This window comes from Talpa occidentalis, unplaced genomic scaffold (genome assembly GCF_014898055.3).
Source record: "Talpa occidentalis isolate TD23 unplaced genomic scaffold, MPIMG_talOcc4v2.1 talOcc4.8, whole genome shotgun sequence".
Taxonomy (NCBI): Eukaryota; Metazoa; Chordata; class Mammalia; order Eulipotyphla; family Talpidae; genus Talpa; species Talpa occidentalis.
This window is the reverse complement of record NW_023605194.1, coordinates 30,191,147-30,215,538: the sequence shown is the minus strand read 5'-3', so window position 1 is coordinate 30,215,538 and position 24,392 is coordinate 30,191,147. Positions and strand designations below refer to the sequence as shown.

Below are 24,392 nucleotides of genomic sequence, written 5' to 3'. Positions count from 1 at the left end.
GGTGGTGCAAGCAGTTGGCCACAGTGCTGTGAGGCTGTCGGCAGCCTCTGCAGCGCCCCTTGGATCCTGGCCTGCCTGCAACAATCCCACATGGCACAGCAGACCTCTCCTGTCTCGCCCGCTGCTCCCCTCAGCAATGTATTTCATTCAGTCTGCCTGTTCTGTTCCCTGCTCTGTCTCTGGTGGATCCTCTCACCCTCCCATGCATCTGGCCTGTGCCCTGGTTCTTGTACGCATGAATAAATAAGTCTTTAAAAAAAGAAAAAAAAAAACTAAAAATTGATCTACTATATGATCTAGCAATTCCACATCTAGTCAAAGAATATGAAAACACTAATTCAAAAAGATATATGTTGGCCATTTGCATTTCCTCTTTGGAGAAGTTCCTTTTTTAGCTCTTCTGCCCATTTTTTGACTGGATTATTTACTTTGTTTTGGTTGAGTCTCTTCAGCTCTTTGTAGATTTTTGTGATCAGTCCTTTAATCATTGGTGCTATTTGCAAAAATCTTCTCCCAGTCAGTGGGGTGTCTCTTTGTTTTGGTTACTGTCTCCTTTGCTGTACAGAAGCTCTTTAATTTGATGTAGTCCCAGCTATTTATCTTTGCCTTCACTATCACTGCTTTGGATGATTAGTCTTTAAAGATGTTGCTGAGGTGTATGTCGTGTAGTGTTTCACCTATATTTCTTTCTGTATATTTTATGGTTTCAGGTCTTATGTCTAGTTCTTTAATCCATTTTGAGTTGGTTTTTGTGCATGGTGTGAGGTACAGGCATATGAAAAAATGTTCAGCATCACTTGTAATCAGGGAAATGCAAATCAAAACTATAATGGCAAATACTGCATGATTTCACTCATATGTGGAATATAAAGAAACAAAGCAAAGGAACAGACAAAACAAAACCAAAGCAAACCCTTGCATTCTGACAGCAGAACTAAGTTTACCAGAGGGGGAAGGGGAACAGGAGTAGAGAATGGAGGGGTCTGAGGGACTGTGATCGAAGGTTGTTAGTACTTTGATGGGAAGTGAGGTGTGGCAACAAACATTTGAGGAAGTTTGAACCTATACAGTGTTCTTAACCAATGTTACCTCAATTAAAACAGAAATTTCATAATGATAAAAATAAAATAAAACAAGATTCAATATGCTCAATTGTGTTTGCCTCACTTTATGATCCAGCTGAACTCTCAGTCAATTAGGGAACAAGTAGCTTTTCATACCCACAGTTCTTTCTAAGCATCAGCTCAGCGGAGCTCAGTCCTTACTGTCTGACAACTACCTATGCCTGAGGGCAGTTCGAGTCTAATCACTCAGAGATTAGGGATTCCCAGGCATTCATCAGCCTTTTAACCAAGGGGCTGTCTAGCAGGGTAACGATGGTGGGTGGGAGCCCTACTCCTCTTAGCTGGGCTCTCCCAGGTGGGGAAGAAGATTAACACTGCCTAACCCTGCCTTCACTCCCATCACCCTCTACTGACCACCTCCAATCACCCCTGTCTCCATCACCCCACCAGGAAGGGGTAGAGATGACACACCGCCCCGTCTGGGTGAGGGGAATATGGTCACGGCCCTGTTCAAGGCACCCCCTCTCATGCCATGTGCTCTGAGACTAGCCTCCCAACAAAGAGCTAATGTGAGGGGTGGGAAGTGTGTGCCCGCTTGGGAAGGTCTTATCACCCCAGTTGCTTGGAGTGACGCCAGTCCTGCTTCCCCAAGAGCCCCATTTGGAGCCATTCATGTACACCATCCTCCTCTATCCTTCCTGCATCCAAGGGTCCCATTAGGGAAGGGGTGCAAGGGCCTCCCAAGGGTGCAAGGGCCTCCTCCTCCCACCAAGTGCAGGGCCTTGAGTGTACACACTGGGTCTACAAGAGGGCAAGGAGGAAATTACAACTCATCAGGGAAGCAGTGGAAGCTCAATTTGGCCTCAGTGCCAAACTGCCTTTCTCAATATAGCTTTATCAGAAGTGAAGTGGGCATTTTGATTTCTGACTCCTATGCCCATTTATCCATTACTTCAGGCTAACAGTAGAGAAGAAAGGAAAAGAGTACACAAAAGCTAAGTCATCAGCTGACCTATTGACTGCTATGTGATTTCCTTGGAACCCTCGTGCCCAGTGGGCAGAACATAGCTGATCTTCTGTCCAGGTGGTAGCCCAGGGGACAGTGCTGCAGGGCATCATGGGACCCCTCCACAAAAGAACAGAATCAGATGAAATCTAATAAGGAGCAAGTTGTGCAATCCACTACATCACGGCCCCTCCAGGAAGAACTGGTTGAAAGTGGGAACAGGATCAAATGTTCTAGAAGAATGCAGCCCAGAGGTACCGAGACAAACTGATCCTATCTGACTTATATCTGGAGGAAGCAGGTTGGAAAGAGAGAATCTTAGTCCAGTCCCCTCTGATGGGACCTGCAGGAAACCATCACTCAGAGAGGTGTGAAACTGAGAGTTTTAATCCCTAACTTGGACAGAACATCCCACTGATTCCCCTGGGAAGGGCATGTTTCACGCCGTGTGGCAGACAGTATCCCTGAGGTCACATGAAGACCCTGTGACTATGCCCACTGGGGCCTTCCCAGGCTCATATTCACCAATGATACTGAGGACCTGGCCATCCTCAGAGCAGATGGTTGACGGTTTTGATAGGCCCTGGGAAGGCTCCAATTCCCTCAAAATTCTTTCCCACCTGCTTATCTATCGCCCCATTCCTTTAACAAGGAATCCTACAATTAAAGGAGCTTAAATTGCAACCATAGTAAGGTATATGTTTCTGACACAGAAAGTCTTCTGGGATGCAGGCCACAGGGTGCAGTGGCAAGGATAGGGAAAGACTGGCCCAGAGTTGGGAGGTACCCCTTGACCTTTCTATTTTTACTGCTAGTAAGGCTGGGCTCTCAGATGCCACAGATCTTAACCATAGCTGTTTGCCCTCATTTAGTCCAAAGATCGAGATCTCTAAAACTTCAGTGTTCGGGACTGATTGGGACTCTTGTTAAAATAGAAATTCCCAGGCATCACCTCTGAATTACTGGCTATACAGAAAGGTTGGTAGGGCTTGAAGATTTGCATGTTTAGGGAGCAAAGCTTTCAGAAGAGTCTGAAGTTTGAGGCTGCAGGACCCCATTTGGAGAGACCCTATATCCCATACTCCTGTAGAGAGGTAAGCACTGTGTCCAAGAGACAGAGGGAATTCAAGCCATGAGAAACCAGACTCTGGGTCTTAATCTCCCACCCAGTCTAGCACAAGGCCCAGTACTTGAAACCAAATCAGTGTGTCTTCCATTTAATCCAGGGAAAACTAGAATAGCAGCAAAACCTAAGGAAGAGTCAGGAAGTCCCAAGACCTTAAGCAGATGGTTCTTAAGTTTCTTTCAAGTTGAAAGGAGAGGAACAGAAATTTAAGATCCTGATCCACAGCATGTAGACCTAATTTACACCCAGAGGGCATAGAAGCTTGGAGAGCAGATGCTACCCTGCCTCAGTTTCCTCAGGCAGCACCTTGCATAGATCAAAAAGAGAGAAAAATATAAAGGGAAGAGAGAGGTTGGTGACATAAAGTACACACAAGAACAGACCCTTAAATAAAATAAAGATGAGAAAACACCTTTGCTCCAATTTCAAAAATTAGTATACTCAGTTCCTTGGCTCTTCTTATTCAACAGTAGGCTGGTTTCCCGAGGGAAAATAAAACTGACAACGTATCTGTGTCCCCACTATTTATAAGTGATCCATTTTCTCAGGAAGGTGACTGCAACCCTAGAGAAACACAGAGACCATCTCTGTTTCTGCTCTAGAATTTTGCTTGTGGCTTCCTTTTCTCCCTGCCCCTCCAAGACTTACACCAAAGGCAGCCTCTCTTGGGACTCGGATAAGGCCATAGATTGTGAGTAGGACCTCTGCGTGACCTGCATGGAGCAGCTGATGAGAAACAGAACTCCCAACTTTGTTTATTTCAAATCACTCTTTCCTTTTGCATTTATTCTAAGACAAATTCTAGAAAACAAAGCAAACAAGCAAAAGAGCAAGCCAAAAAAACCAGCATATTCTAATAGACTCCTCATTGTGACAAGGCAGTTGGAAAAGGTCACATTTTGAGATAGAATCAGCTACAAAATAGAAAGGCCATGTGTATGCCCCCAAATGGTGCTTAGGAAGTACTGAAACTTAGGACTTGGAAACTGGCTCTCTGCAGATACAGCTCCAGAATAAGGTACATATAGAGAGAGAGAGAGTCCTTCTGTGCAGCTTGAGTTGTACCAGGTATAAGGGTGCATTTAAGAATCTGGTAGGGTCCCTGGAGTTAAGGTCACCGGCCAGGTCCATATGTCAGCCTTTGCTCTAACACTCCCCACTGCTGGCTCTCACCAACAATAAACATGCATCCAAATCCATCACATTACCTGCAAGTTCTCTGCCCACACCTTTGCTCAGACTGCTTTGTCTCCTGACAGGAAATGGCCCATAGCTCTCATAGCCCTCCTCAACCTGTGGTCTCACAGAGACACACCTTTCCCATGGAACCTTCTCATATACCCCTCAGCAATGTATCCTTACTTCTGGACCGTCCTTTCACACTCTCTTTTTATTAGCTCTCTGGATGTCAATCAGATATCCACCAATATCTACATATGTCTCCTCCTCCAGATTGTGAAGCTGAGGACCCAGAGGGTAGGGATCAAACCTCTCTACCTTACCTCCCTGGGCAAGGCACAATGATGACAGGCTCACAAGCTGGGGTTTCATACATGTTTGCTCAGATTAAGTTTTCAATCTCTAAATTCACCCAAGACCATGGCAGTTGGAATGAAGGTAAGTACAATGATGAGTTGTTTCAAGTGGTGTTTAAATTACACTCCAGTTGTCAATTTGCTTCCTTTGAGGGTCTGGACCTGTTGACACTTTAAACATCGAGATATGTGCTTGCTTAATTAAGCAGTACCACTAAATGTTTGGTAAATCTCATTCCTAATTATCTATTCCATGTCTCTGGAGGAAAAGGAATTATTTAATTTCTTTCACTGAAACTTGAAATATCAGTTCCCTGTGGTAGTACTTTCAGATCCAATTATTAAATTCCCTCTAACATTTTCAGGTTAAATAGCCAGATAAGAAATTACATTATAATTTCATCTTTGCCCCCAAATACCTTTAGGGTAACAGAGTTTACATTTGCTTTGTCTACTCCCCACATGTAAGCTTACTTAAATACTCTTAAGTCAAATAGCAATTTGGTTTGTTAAAATATGTTATTTGGGGTTAAATTGAAATACTGATTATGCAGCCTTTTGAAATTGCTTCTGATATTAGCATTTTCGCTGTGGATGAACATGTGGCCATCTGAAAACATGGAGGTTCATTTCCTCTCAGAATATTGAACTGTTTCTGAGTCTGTGTGTTACAGAATTAAACAGAAAAGCCACTGAGGTTCATTTTTTATGAGGTCTGGGCATCAAAGCTGCTATACCCCTAAGAACAGAAGCCTAAAATGAACAATGTCACTATTATGAACCCTAGATGTCCACTGTCCCTGGTGCGAAGGGCCCACATAGAGCCCTCAGCCTGCAAACTGGCCCATCTCAAAGCTTGGTGGCCACTGAGGGGACCTGTGGTAGCAGGAGAGTGATGGAGTCTGCCAGCCACTGAAAGTCACACAGACCTCACGCTTCAACCTGGAAACTCTTCTTTTGGCACCTGAAGAAAAAGCAGGCTTCGGGGCTAGTCCAGCCTCTCATTCCCCTGGGCTGTTCTCATGCTTAGAACTCTACAGGATCTGCATGACCTGGGAGAGACCAGGCCAGACCAGTGCCCAGGAAAGACAAGTGTAGGGGCCATGGGGACATCTATCTGGATGGAAAAGGCACAAAGGAAGGGAGATCCCCAAAGCTTGGGGAAGACAGAGGCAGCAAAGGGAAGTCAAAGATGTAAAGAGAGCAGGGGACGTAATATAACCAGCAAATACTTGGATTTGGGGACACGGTAAAGGGAGGGTGAAAGACATGTGGGGACATGGTGTGTCAGTAATGGAAGAACAGAAGTACCCATAAGACATCCAATCAAGAATGGATCCCACCACCTCACTGTCAATCCTAAACTTCCCCTGTGGGCCAGCTTCACCCCATGTAGTCCTTCTGCCAGTTGCGGACACCACCTTACACATACTGAGTTAGACTTTCGGGTGTCATCCCAAAGCTCTCTCTTGTTCAGATCCAGGCAATCATTAAAGACTTCTCATTAACCTTTTAATATCTCTCCATTCAACTGCCAAATTTAGTCATAGGCAACTACAAAAGACTTTGTCTCTTCACCCTTTAGTGTGGTTCATCTAAAATCCACATCCCAAGCAGCCAATAGAAAAGATCTTTCAAAGCACTTTAAATGCTTCCTAGGCTTTCCAAAAATGAAAAAGCTCCCACACTACCAGGTGATCAAATCACCTAGCCTATATGTTAAATATTCAAATTTCAAACCAGACCTAGCAGACCAGAATCTCCAGGACAAATTCTTGGGAATCTGTATGCTATCAAGTGATTCTTTCATTAAGCAAGGTTGAGAATACTGGCCTACAAAAACAATTGTAAATTCCTTAATGTTTGGTTTATAAGCCCCTCCACCAGCAGCTCTGCCTGTCTCCCCTAGTTACCCAGGCTCACCCTGCTCCACCTCCCCTGCTCAGGCCACAAAGGTCCTGACCTACTATTATAGGACCCCCACCACTTCCCTGAGTATGGCGATTGTCAGCAAAAGCACTGCCTTCTCCCACATCCTTAGGGGTGCACCTTTGCTTCCACACATGCCCCATGAACATCATGATACTTAGATGTGATCCTGTGTCTGCTTGTGTATCTGCCACTCCTACAGACAAATCCACCCATATGTCCCCAAGTTCCCAGCATCTGGAGGGTACAGAGCAGGTTACTCAGTAAAATGCCCACTGCTGAACACTGTGGTCCATATTATTTTCTGAGCAATTTCTTGCTGAGCTCAGCAAGGCGTCCTCCGCTGAACTGATCATGTCATGTCTCTGAAAGACGATTCTCATTTCCTTATCTTTTTTGCCACTTTGCTCTAGTTTGAATCTACCTTTCAAAAAACAAGGCTCCCCAAATAGGCCATGGAGTCCACATTAGTGTCTCACCAGGGCAGTACATTGCAATTGCTTTCCTGCTCAGGGACACCAGACCAACTTGCACGTGGATGGAAAGAATACGGAGTGTTGGTGCCACCGCCTCACACTGCAGATGCACGTGTAATTCACAGCCACCATCATCACAGTGCCTCCACAGGCGCAGCCTCCTAGACTCCTGTGACTCCCAATAGCACCTAAGATTCATTTCCCCCAAATGTATTACTCTGCCATTTTTCCAAATTGAATCTCATTCTGTTATTTCCTGCCTGCATTTCTTAGCTCTCTGGATTCCTTTTTATTATGTTTTACTCCTTATTGACATTAAGAACATTTCCCAATTTTGCACTTCTGTAAAGTTCATTAGGGTGACATGGGCTCTTTTTCAATGTCATTGATAAAACAATTTAATGAAATAAAAGCTAACATTACCCCTCCTGTTCTCCACTGGAAATCTGTCTCAAAACACACATTACTTAGGACTTTTCTATCCATTTTCACTGCAGGCAGCACTTTTCACTCAATAAAATGGTTGCATGACACAAAAAATTGAAGAAATTACATATTTTCTTGCCTTTCCTTCTACTTTTGGTAGTAAAAATGACTTTGACAAGTTCCTCTGATATGATAGACACCCTAAAATAAGTTGAGTGTGACTCCATTGTCACCCAGAGGGTCACAGAGGTTTTCATTATTTATCAAGTCATTTTGTGCCACAACAATCCCTGGCCCCTCCCTCCCACAATCTCTCACACAAACATTTTGCAGATAAACCCAACTTAACAACTTCCCATTCTTCAAAATCCCCACTCTCCAACATATTTTAATGATTTGCACAATTAAAACATAAAAAGGCAACTTATGCTTTGCCCCAAGTTAAGACAATCTACATTTCTTATTCAAACACATTCAGCAGTATCTCTAGGGGGGAAAAAATCACTTATTAATGTCGATTTTTTCCCAATAATGTTCTGTTTTTGTCACCATACATACGTTCTCAAAGATTTACCTGGATTTAAGGGACACTCAAATATATGTAGAGCAAAGTAAAGCAATTAACACTGCAGATTTGCATGGGTTGGCTACTTGGTTGGTTTTGGATTTTAAGTTCCACATTTTCTTCATTTTTCACACACCCCTCAGGTACTTTACATGCACATGACTGATGAGCTGGACTTTGTGAGGGTCCCCATCTTCAGGTTGCAGCAGAGATATCACAGGTTGAGGGTAATACACAATTCCCTGGATATCCCTTCCAGGATTCTGCCTCCATATCTTTCTCTACCACTCAAATGAGCGAATCAAAGACAAGTGCTAAGGACTGATGTTATATTAATAGACTTAACTCCACTGTAATATATATATAAATAATGTAAAGATGTTAGACTTTAATCAGTGTCCATGACAATTTAGTTGTGGCACCCTGATTGTATTGATGAGGTTTATTTATTTAATAATCTGGCAACTGTACTTTCTCAGTAATGACCTTTGCAGCCAGTGGGCTCAATGACCACATTCTCATCACATTCATACCGCGAGAAGGACTTCTCACCTTTCCTAAGTGGTGATCACTCACAAGCCCGAAAGAACTCCAGTTAAGGAAAAGTTGACATGTCCTGATTCTAAATGGCTAGGAAAGAGTCTAAAAGGCTAAAGGCATGTCTTGATTTAAAAGAAAAGTAAGAAAGTAGGTTTTAAAACTATAAGCTAATGGACTTTTTGACTATCTCTGACAGGTTTCTAGAGTGGATTTTTTTAATTAAGATTTTTTTTAGAGCTGCTGTAAGTTCAGAGAAAAATTGAGAGGTATGTACATAGATTTTCCATATCCTTCACTTCCCACATATGCATAGCATCAACCCCCCTCCCCCAGAGTGGTACACTGGTTGCAACTGATCAGTCAAAACTGACATATCATAATCATTCCAAATCCATAGTTTATTCTTTCTGTTATATATTCCATGGGTTTAAACAAATGTATAATGACATGTAGCCACCATTGCACTACCATACTGAATGTTTTCCCTGCAAAATCCTACGTGCTCCACTTATTTACCCCTCCTTGCCCTGCAACCTCTGGTAATTAGTGTTCTTTGTGCTGTTTCTATCATTTTATCTATCCCAGAATGTCATGTAGTTGGTATCACACAGTATGTAGCCTTTCCGGATTGTTTCCATATTATTCCATTCATCTTTTTTTAGTAGCTCATGAGCTTAGTAGCTCATTTCTTTGGAATGGAATTTTAAATATAGGTTTTAAGAAATTAAAAAAGGAAAAGGTAAATTACTAAGAGAGAGTATTAAGTTGACACCAATTGCTTATCTGATAGGTTTATAAATGGTGATCATGAAAAAGTCATGGATACGTCAAAGCTGGCTTTTGAGTAAGGTAACTGACAACCTCTAACAGTAGCCGTGTGGAAGAATGTGGTCAAGATAAAAGCCCAAATGGAAAAGCCAAAATTCCCAGTACTCACAACACAAAAAAGAGTAGATGACTCACTATCTCTAAAGTACTGGACAATATAAGAAAGTTAGAAAACATAATGAGATATATACTTATAGGCATTGTTGAGAAACAATTGAAAAATACTACATCTGAAATAATAATATAACTCATTACATTGCCAAACACAATACAAATACTTTTCTACCCCAGCAATAAACAATTTTAAATTGAATTTAAATTTTTAATTTGAGACATGTGTGTGTGTGTGTGTGTGTGTGTGTGTGTAGGGAGAGAAAAATCCCAATTACAAGTATAAAATATGTAGCAACAAACTTAACACAAATTTCAAGACTTACATGAAGAAATCTTTCTGAAAGATAAAACAAAAATAACCAAACTGAACACATGAAGTAACACAACAGGTACCTGGGTCAGAACATTAAAAATCATAAAGACGTGTAAGTGTACAGACCCATGCCAAAGTCATTAACAAAGTCAACAAAGTCCTAATAAAATCAAAGCCCAGCAAAATTTTTACAAAGATAAGTAGAATCACCTAAAGGAAAAACTAAATTAAAAAAATGGGCAAAACCAGCCCTATTCCTGAGACCAGCCCTATTCCTGAATGACTAAAATAGCACTATATTGATGAGGTATGTGAGGTTAATTTAAATATAGGATGGTAGTTATAAAAAATGTGATATTTCAAGCAGGGAAAATTTAACTATACAATAGATGATGAGGGGGCAACAAGGTAGTCATTTAGAAACAAAAAGTAAACTTACTACAGCACACCTTATATAAAAATGGAAAGAAAGGAGTAACTTTCTTTTAATTCTTGAAAAGTATTAATGAAAAATATTGAAGTCAACTTTTATAAGCTTGGGTGGGAAACAGTTTCCATGATAAGGCACAAAATCAAGGTAATGTATAATTGAATATAAATTACATCTCAAGAAAAAATACTACTAAAGAAAGGAATACCATAAAGGGAAAAAATGGTAAATTTGACTATATAAATATACTGAAAAGGTAAGATGTGGTAAAAGAAAACAAAGTTGAAAGATAGGAAACAAACAAGAAAAAAAATTTTGTACCTTTGCTAGAGATTAATGATCAGAAATATATATATATACATGCATGTGTATATATGTACATGTGTATATATGTATGTGGGTATGTGTGTGTGTATCTATAAAAATATGAAAAGGATAGCAACTAGTTGAAAAGTAGGCAAATATCATAGACAGGCAACTCACAGAAAAATATTTTTAAATAGCCAATAAACATATGAAGAGATGTTCAATCTCATTAATAAATGAATTAAATAATTGAAATTAAATTACATAGTACTGAATATAACAGAAATTAAAACCATGAAATATTATTTTCCCATCATTGTAATAAATAATGAAAAAGATTAATAATATTGATTGTTAATGAGGCTTCAGGGAAATAGACACTATCATGCAATCATGGTCAGAGTACAAATGTGAAAAGTTTTTTTGGAGAGCATTTTGGCATTGCCTATTAAAAATTTAATGTGCATAGCCTTAGGCCCAGCAAGGCTATTCTCTTTCCAGGAATCTAACCAACAGTAACACTTAGAAATGTATACAATCATGCTCACTGAAATGTATACAATGAAGCACTGGCTGTGTTAATGAAAAATTAGAAGTTTTCTAAGTGCTCATCACCTGGGGAACAATAGGACACAGTGAGTATTATCTTGTTATGTAAAAGCAATTACAAAAAAAAAAAACATATTATCCACAATACTTATGAAGCATTAAGTATAAGATTGTTAAAATTCTGTGTGTGGGTGTGCATGAATGCCAATGGAAAGGGCTTGAAAGAGCGAAATCAAATCACTGACAACGATTACCTTTGGGCATACAGCAAAGCTGAGGACATTAGGGTGTAACAGGGAAAAGACAGACTTTCACACTTTTGGTTTTTATATCATTAGACTCTTTTACATATTTTTTTTTACATCATGTCTGTCACAGCAGGTTACAAAAAAAGCTACAAAATGTTGTGCTAAGAGCATTAACAGAAGCTACAAGACCCTATCGTGAGAGATTTCTCCATGGCTGGCAAGTAAAGAAGGCTGCTAGAACAGGAAGGGTAGATAAGAGACCCCAAATAAGATGTACACTTGGCATAGGCCACAGGAAGAGGGGTGAGGTCTCCCAAAGAAGGTGGTATTATCCACCAAGTCATGCCTACCTTGAAGCATTCACAGTAAGAGGTGCCATCCAAGAGTATTTCATTCATTATTTGTTGAGGGGCAACAGTGAACCAGGTATTAGTCCAATCATTCTTAATCACCATCCTCACCATCACCACCCTCAAAAAAGTACATATTATGTACACCAATGCATGGAGGGGGGGAGACATTTTCAGTGCTGATGGGACTAAAAATTGATTAGCTACTTTAGAGGTTAATTCACCTCTTTCAATTACATATTTTAAATTGAGTATACCTATGGACAAGGCAGTTTTATTTGAGAACTTTATTCTAAAGACAGGGACCTGTAGGAATTTATTGACAAGGGATTGAGAACACCTTAAATGTCCAATTATATTAACTAGGAAGTTAAATTGTGGTACATCTGTATCATGGAATGACACAATCATCCCACCATCACAGTTCTGTTATGGAAGCATATTTAGCAATAAAGGCAAATATACACAGTACTAAGTAATGTGAGAAAAGTCAGCCACAACACAGTATTTATGGTATGACTGAAATTAGCATTTTAATTTTTATTTGCATAAAGATGACTAGAAGGATTTACATTGAAATATTAAGTTATGCCTGGGTGGAGATAATGTAAATCATTTATATTTTCTTCTTTAAACGCTTTCAGCATTTGTTCATGCCTTCTCTAATTGAACTATATTATTTTACAATAAAAAACAACCAACATGTGGACATCAGAACCAAAGCTCCTAGGACATTTGCTCTGTGCCAGAAACCATTCGTTAAGTGGATCAGCCCAAGTCAACTTCCATTTGTAACAGTGAGATAAGGACACCATGCTTCAGCCTTTCCTTCTGGGAATTTACAGCAAAAGACAAGCAATTTTATTTCATACTAAGAATACTGCAAGAAAGAGCACATGATAGTCCATAGTCAAGGGCAGGGGGTGGGGAGTAGCGTTAAGATGTATTTCCAAGGAAAGCGTCCTCTCCCGTGGATGGCTATAGCAGCCTATAGGAACGAAAGCAAAGTGAGTTATTAGAAAAGAGGGACTATGGGTCCTAGAGGGGGTCAGGGGAAGACTCACTCCAAAAACATCTCTGGAAGTTTCTATTTAATATTCCAAGCCACACACATTAACTCACAGAACTTTTCATTGTGCTGTTTGTGTTCTTGCTTTCCATATAACAACTATTCACATGAGGTAGAGATTTAGGAAAACAAGGTCCCTGGAAATGAACAAAGCAAAAGGCCAGGGAAAGGTGCCCAGAAGCTGGAGCCCAGTCCATCCCCCACCTTGGCCAGGAAGTTCAGCCAGTCAAGCCTGGACACATTTCCCCAGTCTGGGACGGACACACTCCAACCTAAACAAGTCAGTCTGCTTTCAGATTACTTACTTGGGGCTACCCTTCCTTAACCCCCTCAGCGTATTCCTTAGTAGCCTAGGTAGAAGGTTCTAGAAAGCATGGTCATAGAAAGCTTCCTACAGTTTTAAATCTTCCAATCAGAAAACCATGGCCCTCCCAAGAGGCTGAGGGAGTGTGAGGAGCAGGATAAGCTTAGTTCTGCTGTGAGGTTAGAACCACTTCTAAGTGAGATATCAGGGCGATATGTGTGAGAGTGAACACCAGACAGAGACAAAAAGACAGAGGAGAAAGAAGGGAAGAGGCAGTGAATGACTATGGGTGCCTTGGTGGTGGGTGTAGTATGGAACACAAAATCTAAAGAAGTGTGACCCTTCACATCTGAATTATATATAGTGTGTAAACCAGTGTCACTTGAATAAATTGCATACAATGAATACAGCCAAAATAATAATAATGAAACAATGAGTAGAAAGAAGAGAGGAGGAGGGGAAGAAACAGAAACTGTAGGGCCCTGGCATGGAAGGGGAAGAAAAGAAAGGGGTTTCTGAGTGAAAGAGGGAATGGGGGAGGGCCTCCCCTGGTGGCACAGCAGTTGAGCACTGGGCTGCGGAGCTGCCTGCAGCCTCTGCAGCACCGATTCGATCCCCGGCTGCCAGCGAGGGTCCCACAAGGCATGCAGTCCTCTCCTGCTGCGCCCGCTGCTCCCCTCAGCAGTGTACTTCGGTCCTTCTGCCTGCTCTGCTCCCCGCTCTGGCTCTGGTGAATTCTCTCACCCTCCCGTGCTTCTGACTGTACCCAGTGCTTGTGTAAATAAATAAATAAATCTTTAAAAAAAAAAAAAAAAAAGGAAGGAAAGAAAGAGGGAATGGGGGAGAGGAGGGAAGGAGAAGAAGGCGGTTTTTATTTCCAGTGAAGTGTTAAGAACTACTCAGGTTTTTGGAGCAAGTACTCAAACATTCCAGAAGGAACCAGTTTCACACTGAAAGTAGATTTGCATTAGCTAATAAACAAAATGACTGCACTCCCTTAGACGTGGGGAAACTGTCTATTCTAACTGGCAGAGAACAGTTCCTGCCAATAGAGTGAAGGTGCACGTCCAGAATACACCGTGACATAAAAATAAAAAGGGCATCTATAAGACCTTAAGTTTTAGAGCCAAATGATATTCAGAGTAGATCCCCTTTCAGCCTTTGGTCATCTGATTTTTCTGTTTTCTATGCCAAAATACATATTTATACTAATAGTCATTTGTTTTCTTGAATTAATTTGCCTAAGTAGAAAAAGCACACAACATTTCAGATAATACATCATTCTGTGCTTAAGAACATTACAGTAAGCAAGCTCCAAAGACAAAGTCAGACTATTGAAAGTCTATCCACATAAATTATTTATTTTAACAAGTCCCTGACTCATATAGGATATTAAAAATACCTTTACACAACTGAAGTCTATCCCTTCCAAAGAGCTTAACAAAACAACATCACTAATGCTCTTAACATTCTATTACATGTATAGAATAAAATTATCTTCTTTTTCATACTTGGGATCATCGATTTTATTTTGTGATTCTCCTGATCTTACGTGAGACCAAATTCAAGTTCAAAGCACTCAAAGATATAATTTTAGAGCACAATAGCAAGTCTTATTAAACCTGAGCAGAGTCTTCTTGAATAAACATCTGTGATAAAATATAACCTTCAACTATAGTACTCAGTAGCTATGATGTTCCAGAACACAGCCCCCACCCTCCTGCCTCTAGGAAGGGAAGGCTACCTCGGCCCTTTTTCCACCTTTACATGAATTTCTCAGTGAGCTTGGATCGGTTCCCCTGGGTGATGGATCACAGCAACGAGCCTGCCTGCCCTGGGACCTGGAAACTTCAGACCCTCCCAGTGCATGCCTCTTCCCATGGGTGCCCTAGCAAAGCAATCTAGGATGTGCAGACCTGGGCTGGAGGCAAAGCACAGAGCCAGGCCAATCTTTCAGCCTGGAAGGAGGTTTCCCTGGGGGTGGGAGGGCTAACATGGGGCATTGCTCCTTTCTCATCTGCTTCCACATCTAAAATATACATCACTCCCTGCATCCACGTACAGATCTATCCTCATTCCCACTGCCTGGCTCACACAGCCATGACCCTTTGAGGCTGGGAAGATGTGTTCTAGCCCAGCAGAGGCATCCTGGGGGCCACTGCCTGGAGGACAGGATGGACATGCACTGATCTAGCCCACACACACACACTTCTCCCCAGAGGGGAGAGGCATCCTTACCTCGCATTTCTGTCGCTGAAGAGCCATTGGACCAGGCTGTCCACTTATTCCTGTGCTTGCTGATTTCCTGGACTTTGCATGAGTAATGCCCTTGATCAGCTGGCTGGAGGGTCAAAACGGAGAGCATGTAGAGAGCCCCCCGCCTCTCCTCCGAGAGACGCAGCCTCTGCCGGTAGGCACTGCGGCTGTAATTCCCATAGAACTGTATCACCCGGAGCTTGGTCATCTTAACCATCAAGGTCTCCTGGGAGTCAGGGCGCGAGAAGAACCAGCGCACCGCCAGCAGGCTGTCCCTCCGCCTCCTCTGGGAGACATGGCAGAGAAGAGTGGCATTTTCCCCCTCCAGGTAGTCAACCACAGGTCCTGGAGACACGGTGACATTGAGGGCACCACAGACCTCTGCAGAGAAAAAAAAGGAAGAAAATGAAGACAGCACTTCTGCTCCCAGTGGACACATGGTGGTCCTTTTCTCCAGGAGCCCAGTGATGTCATGGCCAGGGAGGAAGGCCATCCCCAACAGCCACAAACTTCTCTCTACCTAGGAGAAGGAGGTCTACTTTGGGGAGGACTCCCATGCCCTCATTTATAAGATAATTTCTTTAATTCTAATCAATTGCTGACATTTAAAATCAGATTTCACATAATGATTTGGACCTTTGGAATCTCTTGAAAATTTCAAGCCCATTCCCCATCCCAACCACCTGCCTCCCAAGGCCTGCTTCAGTCAGCTTCACCACCTGTACAAGTGGGCAATGCCGTGGGTCAGGGAGCAAGGAGGGCTGCCCTTCTGCTGGGCTTTCCATCAAGACACCTGGACCTGCCTTTCCAGGTGCCTGCCCCTGCCCCAGCAACCAAGGCAGGTTAGCAGCACTGGTCAGAGAGGGCTAAACTAGGTCCAGGGGGCTGGAACCACAGGGGCTTCTCAGTTCGTTGTTCTCGTTCCCTTGGATGGCCTCAGAGTTGAAGAGCAGGAATGAAGCCGAGAAACAGGGAGGGGTGAGGGAACCTCTCAGCAACTAGAAAGATGCTTCAGAATTCCATGTCCAGCCCACAACTTCCTGTCCCTTCATTCTTAGCTAGACTCGCCTGAGGCTGCCATCCTGGATTGCACAGTGTGGCCCCGCTGCCCAGGAACTCAGCTGGTGCCTTCTCCTGGCAAGCAGAGCCCAGAGCAGGTGCTTTGTGCAGGATGCCCACAGCCTCCCTCTGTCCAAGCAGGGATGTTTCTCACCAGGTCCCACATCCTCAGCCTCGCGCTGCCCAGGGCACAAGTGCAAAGAGCACCGTTTCCTGCCCTCCCACCCCTACTAGCAGGTGCCTTACAGGGTGCTGCCAAAGCACAGCTTTCAGGCCCCAAATGTCAGCTTCTGCTCACATAAAGGGGCTGGGGCTCTGATCTGAGACTTAACAAAAGCTCTGGACACTAGAAGGAGGATGAAAAACAGACGGAGAAAGATTTGAATCTTTCACTGTGGGGAGGCTAAGTCAACAGGTGAGGCCCCAGGGGAAGGGAGTCACATTAAAACATGTTCTTTGTTGTAAAAGTCCAGGCAGTAGTCTCATCCTTTTATGGGGTTTCCATACTGATTTGCTAAACTGAACACCTTAAGAGATAAGACATAAGGGTCAATTTTCTTTCATTTTTTTCAAGAATTAAAAGTATCTTTCTCATCTCTTAGAAGGCAGACTCACCAGGATCTCCAGGATACACCAAGATCCTTACTTTAATAATATCTATAAAATGCCTTTTGTCATAGAAGGTAACCCAATGGGTTCCAGAAATTAGAATGCAGAAATTTGGAGGATGATTATTCAGTTTATAGCACCATCATCGTCTTCTGTTACCTTAAGAAAATAAATGGAAGTAAATTCAGAAGAAAAAGGTTTGTGCTCGGCTGGACTCCAAGCAGCTTGTGGACAAGAATGAGGTCCCCTAGGTCTACAGAGACAAAGGACAAAGTCAGCCCAGGAAGATACTCCCGGATTCCTGAGGAGGGCCCCTGCTTTCTAGTAACAACCTCACTATCCACATAAGTCCCTCCTGCAGGACAAAAAAAGCAAGAACTACCCCCCAGTTCCCATGCATCTACCTGACCTGGTGGACATCTAGCCCACACACACACCATGTTAAATCAGTCCAAGAGCATTTCTTGCTGACTGCTCAGGCCTCTCTGAGGTCCCTACAGACCCCTGTGGAGGGAGGTCCCTCATGAACAGACACAGAGGGAACTGCAGGCTGCCCCAACTCCTACAACCACCAGGGGTTCAACTGAGAAAGAGCAGCAGAGATGCAGCAGCTGGCTTCCAGGATTGAAGTCCAGCTTCACCCCACCCCCAAGGGCTCCCCACTGGAGTCAAGGAGAGTTGGGGAAGACAGGAAATTGAAACAATATGGGTGGGATGAGAGCGCAGCAGCCAGGACCCCACACCCCAGTCTTCTCCTGTTAACGCCACATGAAGGCGGGATTATTTATAGTGACTGAAACCAGAAGAATGTGCCAAGTGCTCCAGTCCCCATGGGAGGCCAGACTCCATTCTGGAGGAAAATCAGTAACCCTTCCACTTCTGTAGCTCAGACCAAGAGTCAGCAGCAACCACAAAGGGCATGGACTGAACCATGTCCCAAGGCGAACACCCCTTTTCTCTGTACCAGTGCACCCCTGAGTGGTCTTCAAGAGTGTACCCTCTGCCTTCATTTAGCCCCACATTCTCTTACAAATGGCCCACAAATGTTCCTCCCACTGAAGTGCAAAGACCCTTGTTAGGAGCTGAATTGTGTCCCATCCAAAATGCATATATTGAAGCCCTAACACCCAATACTCAAGAATTGACTGTATTCAGAGACAGGGCCTTTAAGATAATGATTATGGTAAAATGAGGCCATTACATCAAGTAAGATAAGGGAGCAGCACTGGGACCAGATTCTTCCCTATTCTGGCCTAGGAAGGAGAACTGCTGATGTCACTGTGGCCTGAAAAAAACATTTTTACTTTGTGATCCTGCATTGCAGGGAATTGAGGTGGGAAGTAGACCACACCCTCCCCACCCCACACACTCACCAGGGTACTGCCACTCTCCTGCTCCTTCAGTTTATGCCCTAAATTATGCTTTGTTTGCCCAATCACTCAATATATACTTGCTGAGCATGTGCTGGACACAGTGCAAAGAAGAAGGTGCATTCCTAACCTAATGGAGTTGAGGGTTCAGGGGACAGGCAGCCCATTGTGGGAAGAAAAAAACAACACAGGAATCTAATCTGTGCCAACAAATATTGTTGCATACTATGGAGAAGAGGAACCCAGCACTTGATGTAAAAGCAAATCAGGGCAAGACCTTGGTCTAGCCTGCAGGGTCAGGGAAGAGAGAGCTCCTGGGGAAATGAAGGTAAATTGAAGTTGAAGGTGAGTTAGAGTTAATGAAATAAAATTCAGGGCAAGAGGAAGGGACCCAATTATGCAAGGAAAGGAAGGAAAGGGTCCCAATTATGCAAAGACCCTGAGGCAGGAGGAACTTAGAATAGACTGGAAATAGAAAGATCAGTGTCCTTTAGTCAGGTACCCCTCACCAGGGCCCAGGCAGCCAGCCACCTGTGAGTGCAGATGGATCTCAGGAGGGGGCTTTCTACTCCAATCAAAGAAAGGCATGGACAGGGAAGAGAATGACCCAGGACAGGATTCCTGCTGCAGTGAACCTTAATCCTTCAGCAAGCACGTGGCCCCTAACTTGGGCACTCTGGTATCCCACATGGGATGGGCAAGGGGTCTTCCCAGTGGCTTGGGTAGAGAGCCAGGTGCTGGCATCCAAGAAAATCAAACTGGAAACCTGGTTCTATTACACATGAGGCCCTGGGAGCCTGAGTTTCCTTATCTAACTGCGGAAAGGTGATGCTTTGTTTGATGTGTAAGGCTCCAAAGAGAAAACACTTTTAAAATACCAACATTAGTTTGATGCCCTGAAAACTTGTGCAGGTGGGGCAACAGAAAGTGATGCATGTGCCAGTCTGTGAGCTGAGTGGTCTTCAAGAGTGTGCCTTCTGCGGTCACACGGGGCCCCCTGCTTGCACAGCCCCCTGCTTGGTTCCATCTCTGCTGCTGCTCTCTTTCCATTTTGATAGGTTTTGAATAAGGGCCCACTTTTCATCTTGCACTGGATCCCACGAATTAAGTAGCTGGTTTTGCCTGTTAGTGAACGTTATAGTCCTATGTTGAAGATTTATGGAGTCTAATTCCCTTGTGCCTGTTTGGATAATGTCATGAAAAGAACCAACCCAACTCTGAAAACGACCTCAAAAAACACATCCATGTAGCCAAACAATATACAATCTACTCATCTTGTACGTACCTCTTTCTTTCCCTCTTTTTCTCTCTGCCTCTCTACTGATCATGAAGTAGAGGAGAGAAATTTCCAGATGCAGGATAGAAAACAAAGCACTTTCCCAGCCTGGGATGCAAAAGTGGGCACGGCCAGAGTCCGTCTTTTCTGATCTGACCAGTAAGGTATTGGTATCTCTGTGCCCTGAAGAAACTGCCACCATTCATTTCAGGGAGCCCTGAATGTGCACTTGATGTGAACTGTACTAACTGGCTGCAAAAATCTCATTCTCATTTAAAAGAATAGTCTGAATTTGTGCCAAATAAATCTGTGAAATATATTGAATACTTGTATTACTTAAAAACTCACAGCTCTAGGGGTGTTTATGGAATACCAAGCAGAGGTGCTGGCAGACCTAGTCTCTAAGGTAATGCAGGCTTATAAAGCCCATCACTTGAAAATAGCTCTCACCCAGCACCAACACATGGCCTTGACCTATGATAAAAGCTGCCATTTGCTGGATGTAAATTCTATGCCAACCATTGTCCTAAACAATTTAGATTTATGTTCTCAATTTATCTTCATGGTGTGTTCATCCCCACTTTAGATAGAAAGGCTGAGGCCCAGAGGGACTAAGCCACATGATCAAGCTCACACAGAAAGTGGCAAAGCTAAAATTCAAACTGAGGTGACTGAGCTTCAAAGATAGCTCTCAACCACCACTCTGGATTACAGCTTGACTTTCAGTAAATATTTCACCCCTCAGTTTGTCTTTCTGTAAAATAAGAGGTGGAGCCAGTTGACTCCAAAATGGAGAATTGAGACAAGGCAGTGGTCAAGAGTCCAGATTTATGTATAAAGGAATTCTGTCCAGACCCTCCATGGGGAATCATGAGGAGGGGTTATGGATGAAACCCTCAGAAAAGTGGGTGGCACATATTGTGTGCCCTGTAAGCAGGAGCTGTCATCACTATCTGTGCACAGGGTGGCCTTGGGCACAGCCAGGGTTGGTTCTAAAGGTTCCTGAATTCCTTCTCTCCAGATTCTGGAGATCTGCTGGAAACATGAGAATGTCCTTGACATCTTGACATCCCCTCCAAAATTTACCTCTCTCGACAACCCTTTTTGACAGTAGCTATGATTAATAAGGAGGTCATGGACTCTGGGGTCGAAGACCCATGTGTTCCCTTGCACCTGATGGCTGCTGGCTACTCCACAGAGGCACCAAAGCTGGCCTGGGCCACTACTCCCAGTCAAACGCCCATCACTGTCAATCAAAACAGTAACAACTGTGCAAGGAGCATTTCCCACAGTACAGATTTCAGGTTCGCTGGAAACCCTGCTGCAGTGGTAGCCAGGGGACAGTGGGTGAACCCCTTCCCAGTCTTGGACTTGTAATCCAAGTCCCTCCCCTCAGACTCTCATCTGTGCTGCCACTTGTAGTTGGCTCACCCTTGGAAAATTACTTAACTCTGAGTATCAATTCCCCTATTTACAAAACAGTGGCTGCACAGCTTAGTCAGAATATGCAAAGTCTAATCCCCTGCTCATGGATTGGAAGAATAAACATTATTAAAATGTCCATCCTACCAAAAGCAATATACAGATTCAATGCTTTTCCAATAAAAATTTCAATGTCATTCTTCAAAGAAATGGAACAATTATTGATGAAATTTATATGGAATCACCAAAAACCCCAAATAACCAAAGCTCTCCTGAAAAAAAAAGAAGGGAATGGAGGCATCACACTCCCAGACTTCAAACTCTACTACAAAGCCATAATCATCAAAACTGCATGGTATTGGAACAAGAACAGACATACAGACCAATGGAATCGAATAGAAAATCCAGAAATAAACCCACAGATTTATGGTCAACTAATCTTTGACAAAGGAGCAAAGAATATGCATTGGAGCAAGAAAATTTGTTCAATAAATGGTGCTGGGAAAACTGGGTCGCTACATGTAAAAGAATAAAGCTTGACTACTACCTAACACCATGCACAAAAAACAACTCAAAATGGATTAAAGAACTAGACATAAGACCTAAAACCATAAAATACATAGAAGGAAATATAGGCGAAACACTACATGATATGCACATCAAAGACATCTTTACAGACACATCACCCAAAGTAGCAATAGTGAAGGCAAAGATAAACAGCTGGGACTACAAATTAAAGAGCTTCTGCACAGCAAAAGAGACAATAACCAAAACAAAGAGAAACCCCACCGACTGGGAGAACATTTTTGCACACAACACTAATGATAAAGGACTGATCACAAAAATCTACAAAGAGCTGATGAGACTCAACAACAACAAAGAAAATAATCCAGTCAAAAAATGGGCAGAAGAGCTAAAAAGAAACTTCTCTGAAGAGGAAATGCAAATGGCCAACAGGCATATGAAATAATGTTCAACATCACTTGTAATCAGGGAAATGCAAATCAAAACTACCATGAGATACCATCTCACACCAGTGAGAATGGCACATATTAAAAAAACTGGCAACAACAAATGTTGGCGAGGGTGTGGAGAAAAAGGAACTCTTCTACTCTTCTGCACTGTTGGTGGGAGTGCAAACTGGTCCAACCACTATGGAGAGCTGTGTGGAGATTTCTGGACCTACCAAACATAGAACTTCCATATGATCCAGCAATTCCACTCCTAGGTATTTACCCAAAGGACACAGAAACATCAATTCCAAAGAACACCTGCACCCCTATGTTTATAGCAGCACTGTTTACAAAGCTAAGCTTTGGAAACAACCCAAATGCCCAAAAATAGATAACTGGATCAAGAAGATGTGGTACATATATACCATGGAATATTACTCAGCATTCAAAAAAGATGAACACATGCAATTTGCAGCAACATGGATGGAGGTGGAAGGGATCATGCTCAGTGAAATAAGCCAGAAAGAAAAAGAAAAATACCAGATGGTCTCACTCATAGCAGGAATCTAGAAAACTTAAATAAGGGACCAGGAAAAAGAATAACTATAAGAAAGAAAATATCAAAATCAACAAACAACTATGAACCAGAGACACTCTATGGGGGATGGGGGGCGGGGAAAGAAGGGAAGGTGGTCAAAATAAGGGGGTTGTAATTGCATGGGAATATAAAAATAAAACTTAAATAAAAAAAAAGAATATGCAGAGTCTAAAGTGAGGCTTCCTAGGTTCAAATCCCAGCTCTATCACATAGAAGCCTTGTGACATAAAGGGAGGCAATTCATGAAGCTGTGCCTCAGTTTCCTCATCTACAAAATAAGGATAATAATAGCACTTCTCTCAGAGTTTATTAAGTGAGTTAAGTGCAAACTTAAGTGAGTTAATGTTTGCAAAGTACCTGGATATATAAATATTTGCTGGTCATTATTACTTTAAAGTGTTTTGGTGATTAGATGGTACATGTAGCCTACACCTGGCACCCAATCTGCATCCAGGAAATGTGAGAAGCCATTGATAAATTTATTATTACTATTATTCTAGCAGGGACGGCCTTTTCAGCCCAGAGGCATATGGGCAGGGCCCTGGGGAATAAAGAGAGAAAATTCTTCAGCAACTTAGGAGTGAGGGCAGAAGTCCAAAGGAAAAGTCAGTCGCGTGCGCAGTGGCGGCCCCTAAAGCGGGGTGCTATGACCAAGGGCCCCACTTCAGCCAGCTCTGGATACCACACTTCCCCGGCCGGGTCATCACGGATGCCCACGACCAAGTCCCCAGTGCGCAAGGGCCAGCGGGGGCAGATCCAGCCACTTCGGAGCTGGTCTTCTGGGGACCTCTGCAAAGAGACTTAAAGGGAAGTTGCAGCCGGGACTGCCCTGCCAGCAGTTGTCCGTCCTGACTGTTGGAGACAAGAGCAAATAAAAAACAAGCAGGGCTGCGCGGTCCTGCCTACATCTTCCACCCCAGGCCTGTCCGGGGAAGGGCACGGGGGCTGGGCTGACACGCCTGGGCGCGCCGGAGCCGGGGCAGAGCAGGACCGGGGGGCGCCGCCCGCGCTCCCAGCCCCGCGGCCGCGGACCCGCGGGGAGGCGCCGCCGCGCTCAGCGAACCCGCCGCGACGGCTGCAGCGCGGAGCCCGGCCCCGGGGCGCGACGGGGAGGGGGCGGCCCGGAGTCTGCGGGGCCTCCCGGCCAGGCCCGAGCGCCGATCCCGGCCGCCCTGCCGCGGGCCGCCCTCGCCCCACCCGCGGGGTCCCGGGGCCGCCCCGCGCGTCCGCCCGGCCCCGCCGCGCTTACCCGGGGCCGGAGCCCGCGCCAGCAGCACGGCCGCCGCCAGCGCCAGGAGCCGCATCTCCCCGCCGCCGCCGGGCGCAGTGACGCGGGAGCAGCGCCTCCGCCCGCCCGGCCTCCGCCAGCCCGCCCCGCGCCCGCGCCCGCCCCCAGCCCCGCGCCTGGCCCGGCCCCGGCCCGCCCCCGGGCGGCGCGCCCCGGCCGGACCCTGGCGGCTGGGGGCCTAGCGCCGCACCGGGCAAGGAAGGGCCCCCGCGCGGCCGGTCACCCAGCCACCTGTGGATGTCTCGGTCCACCCACCCCACCCCACTGCACGGATGAAATAAAAGGGGGGTTCGGAGAGGTGATCACTGGACACAGGGAGTACCCGCAAGACTGCAATGAGATCTGGGGTCGCCATCTCCTTGAATCCCCTTGCAATGGGATGA

General features: G+C 44.2%; 1 protein-coding gene across 3 annotated transcripts in view; it reads right to left on the bottom strand.

The window, feature by feature from the left end:
- VSTM4 (V-set and transmembrane domain containing 4) overlaps window positions 1-24,026 on the bottom strand; it is a 78,126-nt gene extending 54,100 nt beyond the window's left edge. For all 3 annotated transcript variants that reach the window (XM_037497895.2, XM_037497896.2, XM_037497897.2), the window contains exons 1-2: window positions 23,971-24,026; window positions 15,417-15,815 (exon numbers count right to left, since the gene is read on the bottom strand). In XM_037497895.2, the coding sequence (XP_037353792.1) occupies window positions 15,417-15,815; window positions 23,971-24,025 (454 nt within the window). In that variant the 5' untranslated portion in view covers window position 24,026. The remainder of the gene's footprint in view (window positions 1-15,416; window positions 15,816-23,970) is intronic.
- Window positions 24,027-24,392: the final 366 nt, after the last annotated feature.